General features: G+C 39.1%; 1 protein-coding gene across 4 annotated transcripts in view; it reads right to left on the reverse strand.

Annotated features, from left to right (window-relative positions):
• Positions 1-405: 405 nt before the first annotated feature.
• PREX2 (phosphatidylinositol-3,4,5-trisphosphate dependent Rac exchange factor 2) overlaps positions 406-24,534 on the reverse strand; it is a 317,368-nt gene continuing 293,239 nt past the window's right edge. For 2 of the 4 annotated variants that reach the window (XM_073330908.1, XM_073330903.1), the window contains one exon: positions 19,933-22,812. In XM_073330908.1, coding sequence (XP_073187009.1) covers positions 22,767-22,812 — 46 coding nt within the window. In that variant the 3' untranslated portion in view covers positions 19,933-22,766. Of the gene's footprint in view, positions 600-14,806; positions 15,542-19,932; positions 22,813-24,534 lie in introns of those variants that run through there. The other 2 variants (XM_073330905.1, XM_073330906.1) reach the window with 2 other exon arrangements.

The raw sequence follows: 24,534 nt of genomic DNA on the forward strand, positions 1-24,534 counted from the left end.
GGGCTGGACTTGATGAGTTCTCGAGATCCCTTCCAGCCCTACAATTCTATGATTCTTTCATTCTGTGCTACTCAGTGGTTTAGTAGCACCTTCCAAGCATCTCTGAGTTAAGACACACAAACCATTTGTAGAGAGAAGGAGTGGAGTGATTTTCTTTGCTACCATAAAGGAGAGAAACTTTTTTAAAAAATGAAAGCTTAGGAGGTGGATTCTAGAGCACAATTCAGTAGGAGAGAGAGTACAGTCTGTATCAAATTATATGGCTGAAGAACTTCAGAAAACTTAGGACCCTGATAAAAAGCATCCATTACAAACTCATTTTTAAACTATCATGTGTGGCCCCTCTGAATTAAATAACTTTTGAGGCTGCAGCCAGGGTACAAAATTTTGAATGACAACCTTTAATATGAGAAATCCAGCATCTCTATGTTCATTCATAAGGAAAACATTTCAACCCCAGGTACAAAATGATCCACCTGCCGTAGTCCTTCTCTCCCAAAGTGATTGTTAATGTCTTCATCACATTTCTCTTGGTTGCAGAAAAATTAGTTATTTAGGTTTCCCCTAAAGATGCATCTCATTGTTGTCTCACTCTATTCCTGTAAGGAAAGAAAGGAGAAGAAATTTCAGTACAGGTGGAAGCTGGACTTTAATTTTTCTAGAATTAAAGCTGTATTCAATGAACAGCAGTCAATAATAGTGGCTCCCTCTTCTATACATTTTCAATATATTAAGATTGCCTCTACTTACTGAAGGTCACTCATAAAAAGATTTCTTTCTAAGTAGTTTCCTATAACAGCATTTCACTATCTATTGTTCTTTCAGAAATAAGATACAGAGTCCCCTTGGATAAATTAGTGGCTGTGTCCAATGATGAGAAAATTGAAAGGGCTACACAATTCTCAAAGCAAACCCCCAGAAGCATTGAAAATGAACAGCCAAAATTGTGCTTTTCTTTCTGTACCCAAAACTCCAGGGGAGTTTGTGATGCACAAAAAATGCAATATTAAAGCACTGTCTGTTTACAGTTCCTTGATTTATTTGCTTTTTGAAAGATCTGAACAAAGTCATTGAGAAATAAGTGATTATCAAGGAGTTTTGTGATACATTGTCAGGGTGTATTCTGCAGAAATGATGGATTTGATGTATAGTCAAACATACTTCAATAAAGAAATCCTTTCTGTCTTGTATCATCTTATTGTAGAATCTTAGTAAAATGCAATGGGGAACAGCTCTCTTGTCAAGGTGGTTTCTGCATTTGTTTTTATATAATGAATTAGGAACCTCCTAAGCAATTAAATAATGGAACAATTTCCTGTGTCATGAGAATGTCCAAAATATATTTCTCCCAGAAAAATTAGATTTAAAATGATGACACAAGTGCTATACCTTTAAAAAAAGCCTAAAATTAGATTTTCTGATGGGAAACTCTCTTCTACTATAACCCATGCCCTGTTGGTGCTCAAATGGTCTCCTGATCCTAGAAGATCCTTCCCTGCATTGGAAACTAGGCAGACAGGGACATTGGGTCTCCCTACTAGTTCCCCAAAACACAGAATTATTCCACTTGCCATTCCCCCAACACAGTAGAAACTCTGAAACATGTTTCCTTCTCTAATAGATAGCATGAAAGGAAATCTCACCAGAAATGTCCTCAACAGTCACAGCACTGCAGTGAACAACCATTTATGGTCAACATACTTTCTGAACAATCAAACAAACACAAAATGCCAGTAAATAGACCTTCATCATAACTTTGACATAATTGACTCAGGCCAGCTTATAATTGGTCTGTAGGGTCATAACCTCCTTATCCCAGCAAATTTCAATTAAAATATCACTTCCTTTCTTGTAGCCGTACTTCTGCAGCTAGGGCCTACTCCAAAGCTCTCTGAAGTCAATGAGAACCTTTGGCTTAGGGAGTTTTGGAGGCACTTGGGAAAAGAAGGTTCAGCACGCTCAGCGCACAAAGGCATTCTAAATAATGAATACATTGATGCAGAACTTTGCTTGAGTTGCTGTGTGCATAGATTGAATACAGAAATATTACTGAACATATTTTCCATAAACTCTCCCATGTACTAGCTCATTAGGCAGTAGATAGTGAGGCAGAAATAATTTCAATAACTGGATCTACAAATTGTATAACTTTTCTTTGAGTGCTTTAGAAAAAGTATCAGCCTGGCAGCTAGCCTGAAGAATATTGACATGGGCTTGAACTGACCTGATTGAGCTCTTCTTACAGGATTTGTCTACAAAATAGTCCTGAAATAATGAAATGAAATAATGTGCCTTTAAGTCACTGACAATGGTCAGGGGTGGTGCAAAGATGCACCACCTCAGCTGGAGCTCCTGGGCTTCTGGCAGGTGCTGTTTTTCTAGGAACTCAAGAGGAGCATGGCCCCTGTACCACTCTTTTAAGGATGTATGCCAGCTCCCTTAAATAGATTGTGTATGTAGGGTGTGGATGACATTAATCCACTCCTTCAGCCACGGTGGAGAGGTTAGCACTAGCGTCAGCATCTGTACTCCTGCCTCAGCCAAGCTTAGAGAGATGGCTAAAAGGAGCTGATGAGGGGTGGGGAGGTTGTGATGTGTGGCTATTCCCAATCACCCATGTTCAGAGGAGGGCATGAATGTAGAGGCAGATGACTCCCTACCTCACTCCCTACCTAGCTGTTCACATCAGCTCTTAACACCTAGTAAATGATAACTGCTGCCTTGAAAAGGCTACTGTCTCAATAGAGAAGATGACAAAGGGTAGGAGAAAGGAAATATCTTCACTTTAGTGATGGGGAACTGTGTTGTAGAGAGATTGTGATTTGCCCAAGGTTTTATATAAAGCATGTGACAGAGCTAGGATTTGAACCTTGACTTCCTGAGTACCAATCAAGTGCCTTAGCCACTTTTCCTCTAACTTTTTAAACATCATGGGACAGGCCAGTGGGAATTGCATGCAAAGTTTCTCTATGGATATTACAGCCCTCTAAGAGCTATGCTATAGCAAGAGAATTGAAAAATAGCATTAGCATAACCATGCATGCCACCTTAAACTATCCTTAATGTGATTTAGCTGTATCCATCTCATGACTTGAGATAAATACACATTCATTGGTGTTCTCTTCATGCTTTGGAAGACCAGGTGTTTTGTTTAAATACGGATGGTTTAGACACCTGGGAACTTGTGGCGAGACAAACTGCATCTGAGTCTGGGAATTAGCAATGGGCAAGAGCCAGCCAGTAGTCAGGCGGCGAGCTGAGGCAGTTTCATATTCAAGGGCATTTGGAAATGAAAGGTAGAGGACAGGAAGCTCTGAGTAGAAACCGGGAGCTCTTAACGGCCTTTTTTTTCCAGCAAGAGCTTAAATGTAATTCCTGCACACAAGAACTGGCAGTTTTAAGGGGAGATCTATAGTGCAGAGCCACAGGGAAAACAATCTTTAACTGAGCTAGAAGGGAAATCTAGCATATTGCTTTGACAGTGCCAGCCACCAGGATTTGGTGTTTGTGTTTGTAAGTAAAAATTTGCACAGATTTTAGCATTGAAACAGCAAAAACACAAAGATTGTTTTTTTTTAAAATATGTTTTTAAAACCATATTTCATCTTGTGTTTCTGAGGCAATCACAGTAAATTCCAGCTCATTCGTATGACGTTTTCTGCACAGATTGGTAAAGTTATTCAGCATTACAAGGCCTAAGTGACTTAGATGGCTAAGTCCTGTTTTCAAAAGTGATTTAGACACCTAGGAGCCTAAATCTCATTAAGTCAATGCACTTAGGAGCTTAAGTCACTTTTAAAAAATGAAACTTAGGATCCTACATCAGTTAGGTGTTGCATTGCTGAGCAGAGCACCATCTAAGTCATACAGGCCCTTTAAAAATCCAGACCTTAATTTTACTATGGACTAGAACATAGTTCCCTTTCTATTTATGTAGTTTTTAAACTTTTTATTAAGACAAGGTTACAATAAACAATTAACATATTACATCATATTACCTATTCAGGGTGGTTGGGCTAGAGCTCAAAATAGCTTTGTATGCTGGTGTCTTGTGATATTTGCAGGATACAGAAGACTCCTTAACAATTATAGAACAAGTGACTCTGAAATTTGGGTGGTATCAGGCTCCAAAATAAACTACAATAAATCTGAAAATTTAGGAGTTATATTCCTGAAAGGGTCAAAACAAACCATTGCCAGCTGCATTAATTGAAATGGGTCTAGGAATCTTTAAAATATTTAGGAATAAATATTGTGGCGAAAGATAAAAATCTTTTTAAGGCAAATTACCCTCCAGTGTGGAATAAAATAAAAGCTTTGGAAGAATGGAACAAATTTGAAATTTCTTGGCTAGGTTGAGTAGACTCAGTAAACATGCATATCCTCCTCAAGTTGTTATTTTTCTTTCAGTGCATCCCTATTGGTATTCCTGACATGACATTAAAAACATGGCAGGAGGAACTGTGAAAATTCATGTGGCAACATTAAAGTCAAAGGGTGAGTTCTAAAATTCTGTTTAAGTCTACAAAGGGCTAGCTTTCCCTGATTTGGCTTATTCTTTTGAGTAGGATACATAATAATAGGTGATCAACTGGGTTAACAATAGGCCATCCAAATACTGAGTAAAACTAGAACAGGACTGGAACTCAAATATAGCTATTTATAGTAAGGTTGGGTTAAAGAAATTTAGGTCACCAAAAATAAAAAGTCAACCATTCATCCAGACCATCTTACTTTGGACAAATATTCATAATTCCTGTTGTCGAGGCCCTCTCCCTTAGTTACCTTTCAATTTTTAAAAATGTGTTATTTTAGTCATTAATATTAATAATATTCTATTTTAGGGGCTTAGAGAAAAAGATACATTTCATCCATAATTATCTACTAACATGGTCAGTTATGACTGATCCCTTTATTAAAGTTGTTTTAATTTACTTTATTAGTTAATTATCATTTATATTAATACAAAATACTATTCAGAATCAAGCTTATACACAGTTGATATGGGACTCCTAGCTTTTTATTACATGACTATGATTTTTAATACTTGGCTGTATTGATGTATTCACACACCCACACATTTTATAATTAACTTAAGTAGCAAGCAGTAGAGAAGTGGACAACAGAGAATGGACTAAAATAATGATTTTCTAACATTGCTGATGTTCACTGGCATAAACAACTGATACAAACTGCATGAAAATAAATTATCTGTTTTGTCTCTTTTATAGCACTGACAGACTATCAATATTCACAGATTTTGCTTTATGTGCAAAACTTTTTGCACTACTCCGGTGGCTGACTCTGCTTCTGGCTAACCTACGGGCAGAACCTCTGAACATAGAAACAGTTACACTGGATTAGTACAATGCACATTTTTCCTCAGACATGATGGATACCATGAAAGCTTTTTTTCCCTATCTTCATGCCAGAATCCTGTGACTGGGACAGTGTGAGAGTGTCACTTTGATACACAGGTATAAGGAGATTTTCCCCACCCCCTCCCCCTCCCCCCGTAGACATCTGGTTTGGCAAATATTTGTGTTGTCTAGAATAAATCTTCCTTAAAAGGTATGGGAGTTGGCTATATGTAGAATGGAACACCGGTAGTGTAGCTAAAACTGTAATTTCACAAAAGGTGAATGAGGTTTCACTCTATTTAAAGCAGAACTGATGTGTTATCAAACCTTGCAACAATCTGACTCTACTTTATATTTCTTCACGTCATGAAGATACTAGACCAACTCTATGGAATGTACTGTATTAAGACAGAATGAAAAACTGAAAATTGCACTTGACTCACCACCTTTGAAATTCACGTGGCACCACTCTAATACCTTCTTCAGTCATGGGTAGAGTTAATTTCCCATGCCTCTTTATTTAGCCCCTCTGATAAGTCTGCCAGAAAGGGTCTCCATCGTAATGATGATGCTTTAATGTGAACATCACTGCACCGGGAACAAGATTTTGGGGGAGAAGAGTAGGGAACTAGACCGTGATCACACATTCAATTCAGAGTCCACAGAATAGACGTAATCTCAGAATGTGATATAGGCCATCATGTGCCAACAATGCCCCTCTGCCATGAACATTAGCCAAACCGGACAGTCTCTATGCAAAAGAATAAATGGACACAAATCTGACATCAGGAATTATAACATTCAAAACCAGTAGGAGAACACTTCAATCTCCCTGGTCACTCAATAACAGACCCAAAAGTGGCAACAACAACAAAACTTCAAAAGCAGACTCCAATGAGAAACTGCAGAACTGGAATTAATTTGCAAACAGGACATCATCAAATTAGGCCTGAATAAAGACTGGGAGTGGATGGATCATTACAAATACTAATTTCGCCCTTCTGTTACTCACACCTTCTTGTCAACTGTTTGAAATGGGCCACCCTCATTACCACTACAAAAAGTGATTTTTCCTCCCTTGGTATTTGACTGTTAATTGAATTGTCTTGTTAGCACTGACCCCCCACTTGGTAAGGCAACTCCCATATTTTCATATACTGTGTATATATACCTGCTACTGTATTTTCCACTCCATGCATCTGATGAAGTGGGTTTTAGCCCACAAAAGCTTATGCCCAAATAAATTTGTTAGTCTCTAAGGTGCCACAAGGACTCCTTGTTTTTTTTTGCTGCTATAGACTAACACGGCTACCACTCTGAAACCTGTCAGAATGTTTGTTATTCACTTTCAACCTGATCCACGTGTGAACTAGTGATATAGAGGTGAAACACTCCATATCCCATTTCTTATCCCCTGAATTATCCAGCCTCCACTCTCCCAACCAGTAGAACACCTAGTAGTGTTGCTATCACTTTTCCCTCCATAGATGCAACCTTATCATGTCTTAATATGCTAATATGTTGTGGGACACAAAGTAGCAAGCTACCCAGTTTGAACCATTATCACGTTCAGATTCCCAGCCACAGAGACATGTCTGTCAGTACCCATTGTCACTGCCTCTACTTCGAACTTTATCAATGTCCCTGTGCATAAGCAAGGACATATCTTGGACCTTTTGCTCTTATATGGTTTACAGCCAATGTAAATGTTAAGGATATGACTTAGGGGCAAACTAATAATCTCTATTATTCTTTTTGCAGAACCATCTTTGGACTCATTTAAAGTGGACAATAAAGTGCTTTATAACAATGTACAATATATGTAATTATTCCACTTATATCCTAACTGGTTCAAATTTTCTGTTTCCTAATTTCCTAGCAATTGAGGATATAAAGACTGCAGATAATGAACCAAATCCTGATCCTATTAAACTGAATGATAAATTTCTCCTTGCCATTCATGTGTAACATGATTTGGCCCTATAGGTCTGAGCATTAGTGAAGAGCATTGTACAATAAGTTATTTGGGAACAATTTCAATTGACTTACATGGATATCTTCCTCTCCAGGAACCTCCATCTGTTAGTCTTTTTGTAGATTGAGAGATACTTGGGGCAGAGACCTTGCCTCCTTGTCAGCATGGAAAGCATGAAGCATGTTGTGGATCCCCAGGAGATTTGTAAAGGTACAAAGAGCCATTATGAGCCCAACTCTCATTGAACCATTGGAAATCTCACCCACCCACCCACCCCACTAACAAATAATAAGTGACAACAAACAAGCTATGGAGTCAGATGTGGATAACTGCTTCTCAGCTGTCAGTACTGGCAGTAAAAAAAGAGTCTCGGAATCATGTTTAAAGCATCATATTGTTTGGTTGTTTTTCTGAAGGGCAGAGAAGAGACATATTGATTACTTTTCTTGTTGTACAGAAGTTGTGTTTTTCTTTAACAAAGGTGACGATCCAGACCATCAGAAAGTCTCTATCCCTTCCTTTCTCTTGTGTGATGAGCATCTAGATGAGGCAATGGAGTCCTGTACTGAGGTTTCAGATTTTAATGCTTTCTTTTAAAGTAAGGCCAGGGAATTAGTCCAGAAATAAAAGCCCACAGTCTGTTCTCTCCATCTCAGGCCCACAAGTGTCCTTCAACCATGTGCCAGTTCTGTACTTATTTCCAAGTATTACTCACACTATTAATTTTTAAGTCTGTGCTGTCATAACTCCAAACCACTTAACCTATTGTAAGCCCACTTCTTAATACAGGATGCATAAAAGCACGATCAAGTTTTCCATTGACTAGTGTCTATTATATTGCTAAAATATTTGATTGTTTCAGATTAACAGTTGTATTGACTTTACACGTTACCATCACTCAGTCTGGTTTCAAACACACTACAACACTGATCAAGATAACAAGCAAATTTGTTTCTGCACATTGATGATGGTATGTCATTGACTTTTGTGGTGCTGGGCAGAACTGTATTTGACGCAGTTAATCACATTGAGTTGTTTGCAATCATGTATTGGTTTGATAAGACCTACTGTATGACTGGCTGGTTTTGATCTGTCCCCTCTGATTGCCTGCACTCTGTTGCTCCTTGTCCTATCACAGCCGGCTGTCTTGGGCCCAGTTTTTTGTTACTAATCTAGGTGAACTAATGATGTTGACAAGTGTTCAGCTAGTGAGGCTCTCACTGGAAGTCTAGGTAGTTCTGATTCATTCAATCAGCCAATGGAAATTTGTCAATTCACTACACTGGGACCTGAACCAGATACTACACTGTATTGATATTTCTGATATTCACAGTAATATATACACGGTCAGAGTGCTCCCCAATTTCTAGAGGCCATGATGCTTCCTAATAGAAGTATAAATATCAAAAAAATTTCATGCACAGCAGTAGTCAAAAGTACAATTGCAACCCCCCACCCCACAAAATAAATTCTGTAGCTAAACGTGTACCTTCTTTAAACATGGTCTGGATGAAGAATCAAGAGAACAGGCATTTAAATAGAATCTAAGCTTTAACACACAAGGATTGTTTAGTGACGTACACCAATAGTGTCCTGTGGCTGGAGTCCAGCCACCCTGCATCTATTTCTCAGGTCTTTCAACTGAAGCCAGACACTCAGCACCTCGTGTTCATATGTTTCACAGTGTTGAGCACTTGTCCTCTTACCTTGCATCCTCACATTATTTCCTTCACTGAAGTACAGATATAGTTATGTCTATTTTCTGTTCGGTCTCGTTGATGGAGATGTATTCCTCCACCTTTTGGCTAGGTTAAGTACTGCTCAGGAGGATGCCCTCACTCCTGAGATGTTGTAAAGCAGCTGTGAGGATTTGAATACTGAAAATACATTTTTGGTGCCCCAGCAGAAGTGGGAGGCATTCAATTTTTTTGGAGGGTGATACAAGTCTGTGGTGTGTTAAATGTGGCATAATCTCTTAAAAATGGATGGTACCAAGGGAACAAAAAAAAACTTGTGCCCCAGAAGGAGGGATGGAAGAAACCCAATAATAAAAGGGAAAACAATTTCAGCCAATTAATATTCTACAGAAAATATCATTACTAAGCTGTTTACATGTGTAGTATTATAATAAACAAAATGAAATGCATAGCACATCCTAATTGCATACAGAGAGAACATTAGTAATAGAAGCAGATTTTTTTTTTAAATAATTCTGAGAAGCATTTAAAGGCAATAGTCACCAGTGAAGCTCATCGGGCATATATTTCATGCAAGACAAGGATTCAGTCTTGTCCTTGTCTAGTCTTGAAAAAGCACATTGGGTGAAATCTGCCTTCTGATTTATACATGTAGTGGGTCCCTCTTATAGCACTTCCTTACTAGAGACCCCATGGCAGTCTTGTGTGTGTGGAGCAGGAGCCGCTCAGACTCAGCATCCCTGCTGGTCTTCCACCGCTCCAGCACCTTTCAGGCAGTTGCAGATCTTGTAGGGAGGGCAAAAGGGTACCGCCCCACCAAAGGAACAAGTGTAGACTTTTTGTTTTAAAAGGGGGTGTGTGTGTGCGTGCACGCATGCTCACACATCTCCCAGGTCTAACACAGCAGATCCCTAGTGGCCCTGGGGTAGTCTTCCTCGCTCCTGTGGCACACACACAGTAATGATTTGCAATATTGGACTCATCAGCGTGGCACGCTGATTTCAGTGAGTTGTGGGGTGCTGGATTCACCACCCAAGCCACAGGCTGTGGTGCCTGTAGAATCCTGGAACATGTTCTGCTCTAACTGTCCCAAGTCGACCCTGCTGGCTCACTCTAACAGGTACCTAGAGCACACCAGCATGGGGAAGTTAGAGCCCAGCATGTGAGAGCTCTCTACAGTCATCACACCCATGGCTTCCCCCAGGAGCAAAAGAACGAAACTCAGCAGTAGGAGCAGTGCAGTAGCCAGGTCCCAGAGTGATTCTCCATAAGCAGCTCAACAGCAACTCAGGGAGGAAAAACTCCAGGAAGTAGAGACCACCACGGAGCAAATGGGGGCTTGACTCTCCTGCTGCATCCAACATTCTCTGCCACTTTTGGTGCTAGTACTGCCACTTAAAACAGTAGTTTGAGTCCCCACCTGCCCCAAAGCTCACCAGCCACCACTGCTTCTAGGTTACAGTGACTTAGCCCTCCAGCTAGGTCACTTACAGTTCTTCTCTTGTAGGGCACTCAAAGGCCAAAACAAGCATGAAGCAACATAAAACAAACTCTCCCCTTTCCTCTGGGAATTCTGGTCAGCGTTAGTCTTCCCCAGGCCCTAGCCAACCTTATGATCCTGAATGAGAGCTCCTGCACTCTCTCACTCCCCACCACAGGTCTTCTTTTTAAGCCCCTCCCTGAAAGCCTGCCTCATGCTCCAGCTGTCACAATTTGGGCTAATTGGGCCTTCAGTAGCCTATTAATCCCTTCCTGCCTGGTGTACTCCATTACCTTTTATTACTACTGTAGTATAATAATGCCTTTAGTTTCCCCTGACATGTGAGCTGTCATGGACGCTCTGTGCAATTGAATTTTTTTCCAGGCACCACTGTATAGTAACTGATTAGCTAAGAAATTTCCCCAAAACATTTTTTATTACATGCACATTTATGGACGAGGTCACAAATCATTCATGATTCCATGTCCTTCATTTCTCATCTCTGCATTGCTGCAGATTGTCGCTATCAATAATGAGATGATCAAGACTCAGGATGGTCAAGAAACAGGTCAAGCTTTGGGGCTTAGTCTGTATGGTCACTATTGCATCTCAGTAATTCAGCATTCAATTAAAATGAAACGTTTTGCAGCCAGTACTTGCTGTAATTTGAAGTTGCTGCCCTATTGAATATTTCCTGCACAGGATTCTGTAGAAGCTCATAAAATCTAAGTTTTGGCTGTTTTTTTTTCCCCTGAGGCTATTTGAATGCAAGCTTTCCTAAATTGCTTTGTGCCAATTAGCGATTGTGTATAAAGGAAAAGTCAACAAAAGTTTGAGCAACAGTTTAGATCTGGAAGCCTGTTTGAGTGAAAGAGAACATTTTCAACTAGAGAGGATATTGTCCTTCAGTTTCTGCTGTTTCTGTGCTCTGTTGAAAAGCTGCTATAGTCCTCCCCTAGATGTGGTTATATTCCAGTTGTGAGTGAAGAGCTTTCTATCTATGATGTGGTGTTATTTTCAAAACATTTTATAATTGATAAACATTAGACAGCTATAATGTTACACAGAGCTGTTGTGATCATTATTCATCCATACTCATTTACAACCCTAGGACCACTGAATTCTTTTAATTCTTAAGGCAATTTTTGGGAGGAACTTTAAAAACTTCTGAGATCAGTTCGCATTTCCAAAACTAGCCATCCAACACCGGAAAGGAATTTTTAAAATTATGCAGCTATCTTTTATTTTAAAACCAGGCCTAAATTTTGTCCATTCAAGCACTGGTCATGGAGGCTTCATCTTGTCCAGTTTGGTATATGCTAAATTACAACTTGCCTTGTCTTGACTAAAGTTTTAGAATGTGTTAGATGGAGCTATCTAACATTGTACCTTTAAGCCCTAGCCTAGACCAGGCCTGAGAGGAGATTAGAGTCTGCCAAGAGGTGGGATTGATGTGGCTAGAGAAACAATGAGACCATAATATGGTTAAATGCAGAGGATACGCCTTTATTAATAATTAATGGTTATCCCAGCTGGAAAGCAAACTATATCATCCCCTTTCTCCTATACTAGATGGGAGCCAGTAACCCAGCTTTGCACCATCCCCATCACCCAATGGTAGTGGTGGGTAGAAAAAATGCTAGAGCCAGGCCTAGATGCAGCACATGACAGCTTACTCCTTCTCCACATCATGAGGAAAAGGGAAGGAGGGAGAAGAGCGATGCAACAGTCACCAGTCACTGAAGGTGCAGATGGGGAAAAGAGAGGGCATTTGCAACACTCTTTGAGCTGCTCCTGGGCAATATGGCTTCTTCCCTGTGAAAGGTGTCTCCATTGGTCCTGGCCATGAGGTTCCGGTCTGGCTAATGGGATGAGCATTTTCAAAAAGACATCAGTGTGGTGTCCTAGCACCATGTTCAGAACACAGTAGAACTGATAACTTGCCCTTACAACAAACAAATAGGTGGGAGGGGGAGGGCCAGCTGCTCAGCAAAGTCTAATATTTTAGTTGCTTTTACTCCTCCGAAATTAAAATGTTGCAAACCTGCTGCTGTCTGTGGTCTAACCATTTGTTAGGCAGACTGGCAACTACCTTCTAAGGTCACACTGATCTTCTCTAACAGATAGTGTATGGCTCATTGGTATCATTTTAATTCACACTGGAAAAAAGGCACACATTTTTAACAGGGAGGTAGGTTCCCCATCACTGGCAATTTTTAATTTAAGATTGAACTAAAGCATATATTTTATAAAATCATCTAAACAGAAATTAATTGAGGGCAGTGCTATGGCAGGAGGTCACACTAGATGATCACAGTGGGTCTCTAGTGATCCAGTGGATATAGTGTACTTGAATGTCCCTTACCACAGTCTCTTAAGTACACACTCATGGGATAAGAGGGAACGTCCTCTCATCGATCAGTATCTAGTTACAAGACAAGAAACAAATGGTAGGAATAAATGGTTAGTTTTCAGAATGGAGAGAGGTAAATAGTGGTGTCTCCCAGGGATCTATACGGGGACGAGTGTGGTTCAACATATTCATAAATGACCTGGAAAAAGGGGTAAACAGTGAGGTGCAAAACTTTGCAGAGCATACAAAATTACTCAAAATAGTTAAGTCCAAAGCAAACTGCAAAGAGCTACAAAGGGATCTCACAAAACTGGGTGACTGCACAACAAAATGGCAGATGAAATTCAATGTTGATAAATGCAAAGTAATGCACATTGGAAAACATAATCCCAACTATACATACAAAATGATAGCGGTCTAAATTAGCTGCTAAAAAGATCTTGGCATCATTGTGGATAGTTCTCTGAAAACATCCACTCAATGTACAGCAGCAGTCAAAAAAGCGAACAGTGTTAGGCATCATTCGGAAAGAGATAGATAATAAGACAAAGTATCATCATGCCACTGTATAAATACATGGTAAGCCTACACCTTGAATTCTGTGTGCAGTTCTGGTCATCCCATCTCAAAAAAGATAAATTAGAATTGGAAAAGATGTAGAGAAGGGTCACAAAAATGATTAAGGGTATGTAACAACTTCCATATGAGGAGAGATTTAAAAGATTGGGATTTTTCAGCTTGGAAAAGAGACAACTCGGGGGGGGGGTGGATATGGAGGTCTATGAAATCATGGTGTGGAGAAAGTGAATAAGGAAGTGTTATTTACTCCTTCACATAACACAAGAATCAGAGACCACCCAATGAAATTAATAGGCAACAGGTTTAAAACAACCAAAAGGAAGTACTTCTTCACACAACACACAGTTAACCTGTGGATGTTTTGAAGACCAAAACTATAACTTGGTTCAAAAAAGAATTAGATAAGTTCACGGAAGATAGGTCTATCAATGGCTATTAGCCAAGATGGTCAGGAATGGAACCCCATGCTCTGGGTGTTCCCTAGCTTCTGATTGCCAGAAGCTGGGAGTGGATAGTGGGGGATGGATCACTTGATAATTAACCTTTCTCTTCATTCCCTCTAAAGCACCTGGCATTGGCCACCTTTGGAAGACAGGATACTGGGCTAGATCAACTTTTGGAGCTGAGCCACAGGCTCATCAGTCAACCAGGAGCTAATCTGGAGATCACCTACACTTGTGTCTATGGGTTTAGGAGTGATTGAGACACACCTAAATCCCAAGTATTTCATCTTCTAAAGTCAGTTGAAAATCTTATGTCTACACTACATCTTATGTCGGCAAAACTTATGTTGCTCAGGGGTGTGCATATTCTACCCCCTGAGTGACATAAGCGCATGTGTTCACAGTGCTATGTCAGAGGGAGAAGCTTCTGTTACTTGCAGAGGTGGGTTTTTTATGACAGGAGAGCATAGAGCGTCTTCACCAGATGTGCTGGAGTGGCACAGCTATATTGGTACAACTGCGCCACTGCAGCTCTGTACATATAGACATGGCCTTACACACACAATCCTTGACCACACCAGCAGAAAATTAGGCACATCCATCCCATAGCACCCAGTGGTCACGAGCAAGCCTACCGCCAACTCTTTAAATATTACAAATGTGCCTACATGGGAATTAGGCACTGGAAAAGACAATCAAATCATCACCAAAGTTCCTAAATTCTGCCTTTCATTCTTTGAAAAAATAGTATATATTTAAAAATAAAATTCTTGTTGTTTGACGTTTACTCTGTACCAGCAGAATTCTGATGGCTGGTGTACCAAACAGTTCAGTAAAACTGAAGGTGTCTTTACAAAAATAAACATTATATATTTCTTAGTTAAACGCTCTGTATAAAGAAAGATTCACAATGGCCATATAATGTTTATTTTATTACCATCTGGTGCTTTGCAATACATTGTTAGTATTCCAGTCTTTAATAGGTAGACTAAAAAAATAAATCACATCTAAAATGGTACATGGTATTAGTTTAACCCATAATCAATATAGTAACTGACTCAAAGTCTGCTACACAGATGCTTTACAAACCACAAAAAATGTAATTCAAATCCACATGTCAAGAGATTTAACATTAAATTACAAATGTTACTTTTAACAAAGTTAAAATTATCTAACCACATGGCTTCTAGTTTGGGAGTTTTCAAAGAGAAACTGTTGATACACTGTGTGAATGTATGTATGTATTTATATATATATATAAAAAGCAGTAATGCTCTAGGACTTTTACTGAGGAGTTACAAAAATATGTTCATCTGAAAAATATGCGCATCTACTTCAATGCAAAAATTAAAACATTTTTAAGTGTTGCACAAGCTTAATTGACTTCACACACTCTACAGTGTTACAAACAGAGTAGTGCTGCTGTAATCATTTTAAACTGACAAATATGTATTCATACAGTACATATATACATACACTAGATAGTTGTGGGTATAACCATGATTTTCAATTATGGGTAATTGCAAATATATACCAACCTGGGAATCCACTACCTTGTGCATTTGAACTGTGGGAGGAATAATTTTCAAGGTGGTATTTCAATTCTCGGCAAAAAAGATTTCCAGCATGGAATTATCATTTCTGGAGGACAGTCCTAGAAATGACAACTTGGCATGATCAGTCACTGGGCAATTTGAAGTTGCTCATAGATATTAGTATCTGCGTATCTCTTATGTATACAGTACATACATTTATACAGACATAGCAGGCACACACAGAGACCGTATGCAAAAAAGCCCACAGGCAGAAAAAATATCTTTAACAAGTTATGTTCTTGAAGGAAAAATGGTTAATGAATATATACAGTATATAAAAATCAATTCAGTCAGTTTACAAAAAATATAATAAGTGAGTTCAATATCTTTTTATACATCAAAATCTAGATATCCTGAGATCGGTATGTACTTCCATCTAATTTACAAATGCTTGGTGTACTGCTGGAGTACAATTAGAAAAGCACGATGTGCAACTGTCAGTGAGCACATAGAGAGAAAACATTTCAGGCAATGTGTTAGTTTTAAGAACTATCCTGCAGGCATCATATTAAAACAACAATAGTGAAAATAAGCAAATATGCTGGCAGACACAAACCTGCCTAGCTGCAAAATTCACAAGTAAAGTATATGTGCATAAGTATACTACGACTTTAGATTTTAAAGCTTCTAATTTTGAAGCCAACCAATGATACTTTCCTATTTTGAACTATTGTTTAACCATTATGCAACAGGACAGGTACTCACATCTTCAGGTACTTGTCTTCTGATATATACAATACATCCAACAATGGATTAGCGATACAAAAACTGATGCCATTCACCTATCATTTTCTTTCAGTAAAAGCAGAACCATAAGGCATAATAAAAACTGATTGAATTTTCAAAATCTTATACTGTAGATGGGAGTCTAATAAATGAGGTTACTGATTGAAATATAATTATTATAGTTCCTAATGGAATTTAGTTTGTTGGTTTAGAGCCAAAACAATCAAAAGAATAGCTCTGGCAGCTCTTGACTGCACTAAGAAGTTAAACTGAAGCACTTGTGCTGAAAACCCAAAAAGGTTTGTCTAAATATACTAAAAAGTTGTCTCAGAGGGTGTGAAATTGAAGTTCTTTTTGCTGATCGCAAAAACACCTTAAATTTGTGTATATCTAATGCAAAAAACTATGTTTGACAACTACAAACTGGAATTAATTCACGATCTTACATTTGTACATTTAAAATCTAAAAGGACAACATAGTAAGTCTTATGATAATTTTTTAATTTATTCAGATCTTAATTTTGAGGAATAGACTAGATCAGTGCTCATTCCACAGAACCAGGACTTTTGAACACCCAATCACATATAGGTGGCAGTTATAGAAACTGTCCCATTCATTCCAGCTCTACCATAGAATAAAAGCATAATCTTCCTCTAGACATGAATGTTGTAATGGATTAACTATTTCATGGCTATTAACCTTTCCTTCTAGATTTTTAAATATTCTATATATCCTTCATAGAATGAAAACTGTAATTACTACTAAGGTGCAGTGGCAATTACATTTAAATAAATAGGTGCGTATATATAAAAAATTTCTTCGCAGATGTGTTTTAGTTCATTTGTATGAAAAAATAAGTTACACACACCAGTTGTCTTCCCCAAATTGCTGTAATATATCGCAGTACAAATAAGCTACATAACTGGTTGCAGAAGAAAAGATTTAACAATTCTTGAAAGTTACCACTTCTTGTCATTTGCAAGCATAAGAATTTATGAGAGGATAAACATGATGTGTGTGTGGTGAGAAACTATTTTTTAATCCTGTGTGTGTACATACCACGAGGGCTAAAGACATCCTTCAGTTATGAACATTTGTAAATATATAATTTAAGAGTAAGGCTTCTTCAGTGGCAATCAGAACTAATTGGGACTTAAATGCGTTAGGATGTGTGATTTATTTGGAAAATGGGCCAAGTGCGAGGATATGCAAATCGCAAGATGTCTGCAACTGATATGGTTAAGAGTGGGATTTTCAAAAGGCAGCTAAGCACCCAATTCCCATAGAAATTTAACTGGAGTTGAGGCCTAAACCCTTTAGGTGCCTTTGAAAACATTATCTAAATACCTATATTCATTTACAGCACAGGCCATTGGTTCTAAGAGTTGGAAGAGGCTTGCATAATGAACTTAAGAGAGTTGTATAAACTCTCAAAAATGTGTTTCTAGAGCAAGTAGAGCTGGGGCACTCATCCCTTTTTGTCTTCCCACCCCCATAGGTGTTTGGAGCATATAGTGTAAAAATAGATGCACAAACACAGGGCCAAAATCTTCAATGCCTATTTGGAGAAAACTCTAATCGAAGAGTTTGGTTCAGTGACTTTGTCTAATACCAATCTGACCTCAGTGTTTAATAAATATCTATTATCCTGTGCTTTCAAATGCAAACAAAAGCCAATCAAAACTTTTGGCATATTTACGCTCCTGCACTGTCAATGTGACTGAGTTAATATTCAAACATAGCGAGCAATAAAGTGGCGTCTCCTTATTTAGTCACTGATAATATGTGTTCATGTGGCAGATTTACTTCAATAGGGTATATCATGCAGCAATATCACTCTCACTCACCTGATAGCACTCTTGCCTCGAAATAAACATGTTATGTAATCAAGTCTCACAGGAAGACTTGGGCTCATAGTAAATGATGACACCCTCATACTAAACATGTGCTACACAGTTAGTGGTATCATCCCTGGCATGAGAAAATAGTGCATTCCATGTATTTCTTGTGTCCAGCCAAGCAGAAACTGAAGAGCTCTTGCAACTTTCTGAATCAAGTAGGGATTATCCTAGCCAATATTCCCTCTCACAGTAAAATATGCAAGCTGTGAGATACTCTGACTATAATAGGAATTATATGAAACCAAACCCCAGCCCTTTATTTTGTACAAGTGTTGGGTCATCCCAGAAAAATAACCTAGGTTTTCCTATTTCATGTATATCTCATCATGAGAATAGAATTTTGTGTTGATCAAAATGCATCAGAAAGTCACAACTTCCAACAAGTATTAGAAGGGTGTAAACATACAGAATGGAAGGAAAATTGTGACTTATGAAACATTCAGTATAACGTGTTTTTGTCACAGTTTAACAAATTTTTAATAGATTTTACATTTAAGCTTGGATCACTACTTAATTGGTATGAATATACACAAACACACACTGCAGCTATATGTGCGCACATATATTCCTGTGTGTATACAAAAATATTTACTTTGTTACCAAAATTAAGTTCTTTATAGCAAAATCAAGAATACTGAAGAAGGTAGGCATATTAATTTCTCCTCTGGAGAAAAGCAATAAACCCATTGTATGTCCTACATAAAGAATGCTCTTTGCAAAGTACAACTCTGTATTGACAGATCAGCTATTTCTGTATGAGTTAGAGTTAATAAATGTGTTGAAAATTTATAAATAAGTAAATATAGATCTGCTAAATCTATGATGTAGAGGTTTTTGTGCCAAAGCATAACTATAACTATCTGTAGTACAGAAAATACATATACATTTAGAGTATATATGCTACTCTCTAATATCTATCTATTACTAGTAGCAATATTTTAAAACATCATTTTTGCTTTAATGTGTATTAATGTGAAGGGTAATTCTGGTGCATTTATTTTCTCTAAAAACACTTTGGCCAGAAAGCAATTAAATGTGAGTATATTTGTCATGGTCCGTCAACATTCTCAATACAGTCTGCAAATTAAATCCATTACATTATAAAGTTACCGATCTCCAAAACCAACAACTTCTACAACTGTAAAATGTAATTGACAAAATATTGTATATGCCGGTATAAAAATATTAAGCTTCAAAACTGTGCTTCATCTTTAAATACTCTAAAATGCAAAATATTCCAGTTTAAAGCTAGAAGTCTGCCTTTAGCTCAATGTACACTGCTTAGATATTATAGCATGTATAATACTGTACCAAGATATACACTACAGTTTGAAGACTCCTGAAATACAGAAGCACAACAAGGTATATTTAAGACAGCTTTTACAGGTCAAAGTCTGAACTTCTTTCTAATTATGGGTGGAAATCGGACCCATAATGTCAATTTTCTCTAACTGAAGTTTATTTTTCATTCTTATGGCAACTTCAAAAAGAGTAAAACAGCACCATCAATTCACTATGCAATAATAGGTTTCTTTAAACCCAGTACAACAATCTACCCTTAAGATATAGCTGAGTTTACTGTGTTGGAGCTAATTCTGTAAGTATTTATTCACATGAGTAGTCAGACTGAAGTCAATGGGACTACTTATGAGATGAATTTTTACTTTTAATAAAAGGAGGACTTGTGGCACCTTAGAGACTAACAAATTTATTTCAGCATAAGCTTTCATGAGCTACAGCTCACTTCATCGGATGCATTCAGAAGTGAGCTGTAGCTTATGAAAGCTTATGCTCAAATAAATTTGTTAGTCTCTAAGGTGCCACAAGTTCTCCTTTTCTTTTTGCGAATACAGACTAACACGGCTGCTACTCTGAAAACTGTAACGAGAGTGATCACTTAAGGTGAGCTATTACCAGCAGAAGAGCGGGGGAGGGGGAAAAAAACCTTTTGTAGTGATAATAAAGGTGGGCCATTTCCAGCAGTTGACAAGAACATCTGAGGAACAGTGGGGGGTGAAAGGGGGGGGGGGAATAGTTTTACTTTGTGTAATGACACATCCACTCCCAGTCTTTATTCAAGCCTAAGTTAATTGTATCCAGTTTGCAAATTAATTCCAATTCAACAGTCTCTCACTGGAGGCTGTTTTTGAAGTTTTTTTGTTGAAGAATTGCCACTTTTAGGTGTGTAATCGAGTGACCAGAGAGATTGAAGTGTTCTCCAACTGGTTTTTTAATGTTTAATTCTTGACGTCTGATTTGTGTCCATTTATTCTTTTACGTAGAGACTGTCCAGTTTGACCAATGTACATGGCAGAGGGGCATTGCTGGCACATATCGCATTGGTAGATGTGCAGGTGAACAAGCCTCTGATGGTGTGGCTGATGTGATTAGGCCCTATGATGATGTCCCCTGAGTAGATATGTGGACACAGTTGGCAACAGGCTTCGTTGCAAGGATAGGTTCCTGGGTTAGTGGTTCTGTTGTGTGGTGTGTGGTTCCTGGTGAGTATTTGCTTCAGGTTGGGGGGCTGTCTGTAAGCAAGGACTGGCCTGTCTCCCAAGATCTGAGAGAGTGATGGGTCATCCTTCAGGATAGGTTGTAGATCCTTGGTGATGCATTGGAGAGGTTTTAGTTGGGGGCTGAAGATGATGGCTAGTGGTGTTCTGTTATTTTCTTTGTTGGGCCCCTCCTGTAGTAGGTGACTTCTGGGTACTCTTCTGGCTCTGTCAATCTGTTTCTTCACTTCAGCAGGTAGGTATTGTAGTTGTAAGAATGCTTGAGAGAGATCTTGTAGGTGTTTGTCTCTGTCTGAGGGGTTGGAGCCAATGCAGTTGTATCGTAGAGCTTGGCTGTAGACAATGGATCGTGTGGTGTGGTCTGGATGAAAGCTGGAGGCATGTAGGTAGGAATAGCAGTCAGTAGGTTTCCGGTATAGGGTGGTGTTTATGTGACCATCATTTGTTAGCCCTGTAGTGTCCAGGAAGTGGATCTCTTGTGTGGACTGGACCAGGCTGAGGTTGATGGTGGGATGGAAATTGTTGAAATCATGGTGGAATTCCTCAAGGGCTTTTTTTCCATGGGTCCTGATGATGAAGATGTCATCAATGTAGCGCAATTAGAGTAGGGGCATTAGGAGACGAGAGCGGAGGAAGCGGTGTTCTAAGTCAGCCATAAAAATGTTGGCATACTGTGGGGTCATGCGGGTACCCATAGCAGTGCCGCTGATTTGAAGGTGTATATTGTCCCCAAATGTGAATTAGTTGTGGGTGAGGACAAAGTCACAAAGTTCAGCCACCGGTGTGCCGTGACATTATCGGGGATACTGTTCCTGACATCTTGTAGTCCATCTTTGTGTGGAATGTTGGTATAGAGGGCTTCTACATCCATAGTGGCCAGGATGATGTTTTCTGGAAGATCACCAATGGATTGTAGTTTCCTCAGGAAGTCAGTGGTGTCTCGAAGATAGCTAGGAGTGCTGGTAGTGTAGGACCTGAGGAGAGAGTCTACACAGCCAGACAATCCTGCTGTCAGGGTGCCAATGCCTGAGATGATGGGGCGTCCAGGATTTCCAGGTTTATGGATCTTGGGTAGTAGATAGAATACCCCAGGTCAGAGTTCCAGGGGTGTGTCTGTGCGGATTTGTTCTTGTGCTTTTTCAGGGAGTTTCTTGAGCAAATGGTGTAGTTTCTTTTGGTAACCCTCAGTGGGATCAGAGGGTAATGGCTTGTAGAAAGTGGTGTTGGAGAGCTGCCTAGCAGCCTCTTGTTCATATTCCGACCTATTCATGATGATGACAGCACCTCCTTAGTCAGTCTCTTTGATTATGATGTCAGAGTTGTTTCTGAGGCTGTGGATGGCATTGTGTTCTGCACGGCTGAGGTTATGGGGCAAGTGATGCTGCTCTATGTATATAAATCTCCCCACTGTATTTTCCACTGAATGCATCCGATGAAGTGAGCTTTTCACACTTAGGGCACAAAAGCTTATGCTCAAATAAATTTGTTAGTCTCTAAGGTGCCACAAGTACTCCTTTTCTTTTTGGGAACACAGACTAACACGGCTGCTACTCTGAAACCTCTTATTTTTAATAGGCATTTACAGCATATACCAGAAGTGTTAATTTCCTTATTGCTAAAAATTAAGAAATTGTGATAAAATATTGGGAAAGAAGGGAATTAGCAGTGCACGGGACATCAAATGTGTCACGTGTCAAACCCTGGAGGATTTATTTTAGGCTTTTTCCTTTTTCAAGTTCATTCTGTGACCAAAGGAACAGCTTTTATCTGGTTCAGATGGAATGGGTTTGCCATTAGATATTTGCTTTCGGCTGCTGCCAATGCATAATGGGGTCATTTGCGTTGCTGAACTGGCCACATGAGATACAACCTGATTCCAGTGTAAAATGTCCAGGTAAAAACCCATAAAGTTTCTGTTTTATGGAAGGGAGACCATAGTGCATGGAGTCCAGAAATATTTTCTACAGAAGTCAGTTGTCCAATGCTGACAGAAGAATATTAAGGACAGACACTTCTTTATCCTGAGTGAAGGGCCTCTATTTATCAATTCTCCAGGCACGTTCTACTAGAATGCCATTTAATTTTGCTGTATAGTCCAATGTCTTAAAAGATGTTACTTGGTTACTTCCTGAATAGTTCTTCATTCCTCCCCAGCAGGAGGTGGTGGCTGGCATAGTTTGTATAATCTGGCAAAATGAAAAAGAGCCATCATATTAGTCTGGGAGTACTATTATTATTAAAATGGTCTGTTACAGGCAAAACAAACTAAATCTAACAGGGCTGATTCTCTTTTCACTGTAAATCAGGAGTAACTCCACTGAAGTCAATAGATTAATACTAACATAAAACTAGAGTGAAATTAGAATCAAGCACATAATGTACATGGTTCTTGTCAACATGAATCTCTGCTTATTCAAATGCACAAGTCTATAAATAATCAGACATCAGCAGCCAAGTAACACCTCAGTTATGGAGCCAAGTTTTCCTACTTCTGCACTCAAGGTCACATTCGGAGACAAGTCAACCACCTGATTGGTGGTATGATCATCTACACTGGAAAATTTTACTTGTTGACTAATACCGCTGAAGTTATATTTTGGTGATCCAGTTGCTACAAATGCAAGCTGCAAAGTCAGTCCTTTCTCTCCATCACTCAAACAAGCAGAAGCCAGTGACTTTTGTAACCTCAGCTCTACTTAGGACAGCTCTGCTCTCCAGTTTGCCTTGCCCTGTCAAGGACTGCAGTATATATGCACAGCAATTTGCAGACCAAATTCCTATTGGCCGTTCATCACATGTTTTATTAACTGTTTATTTTTTTCTCTATTTGTACATCTCCTACAAAATGCTCCCATGTGGTCTTGGGTTCCAGCAGACTAACACAGACAATAGATGCACCACAAGTGCATATGTCAGCCTTCAAATTTTGGAGAGAGAGACATTAACTGAAGTCAGACAGAGAAATTAAGGACTCAAGGTAACAGGTTCAATGCAAAAAGAGATCAATACAGTCTGAAATAGTTGTGTTGCCAGTGTTTGTCAGCTCCTCCATTTATGAAGACTCTGACACTTCTATTAAGTACTTCATCACAGGTTGACTTTTAACACATTTGTAAAGTTACCATCACATTAATACCAAAACTAAAGGACAATTATTCTGACTTGAGGCTCACTGTAGAGAGGACTTTTCTGTTCTCTGAGAAAGGGTAGGAGAATGTCCATCACTTTGCAGCATCTCCCCTCACACTGCAGCACTGTGACACAGTGCTAAGAATGATCTAATCTGGAGGCTACATAGTTCCTGAGAGAAAGTGCATCATTGCAGCAGGTAGAAAGAGATAAAAGGAAGAGACTAAGGAGTCTGGCAGGGCAGGGAGGAAGTGTGGCAGAATCCAAAATGAAGTGATCATTGCACATAAAGCAGATGTCAGGAGATTGTGACATTGGCAAAGCCAGAGAGTAAGAAATAAAAATATGTTTAATGGGTCTGAGTATTATGAAAGATGCTGATACCTACACTTTGTGGTACCTGAAATTTTGCAGGGAAGTTTGCAAACTTCCCAACCAAACTTCAAATATCTTTAGAATTAAAGAAGATTAGGATTGGAAGAGATCTCAGGAGGTCATCTAGTCCAACCCTCTGCTCAAAGCAGGATCAACCCCAGCTAAATCATCCCAGCCAGGGCTTTGTCAAGACGGACCTTAAAAACCTCTAAGGATGGAGATTCCACCACCTCCCTAGGTAACCCATTCCAGTGCTTCACCACCCTCCTAGTGAAATAGTGTTTCCTAATATCCAACCTAGACCTCCCCCACTGCCACTCGAGACCATTACTCCTTGTTCTGTCATCTGCCACCACTGAGAACAGCTGAGCTCCATCCTCTTTGGAACCCCCCTTCAGGCAGCT

The sequence above is a fragment of the Lepidochelys kempii genome, chromosome 2 (genome assembly GCF_965140285.1).
Source record: "Lepidochelys kempii isolate rLepKem1 chromosome 2, rLepKem1.hap1, whole genome shotgun sequence".
Lineage (NCBI taxonomy): Eukaryota > Metazoa > Chordata > Testudines > Cheloniidae > Lepidochelys > Lepidochelys kempii.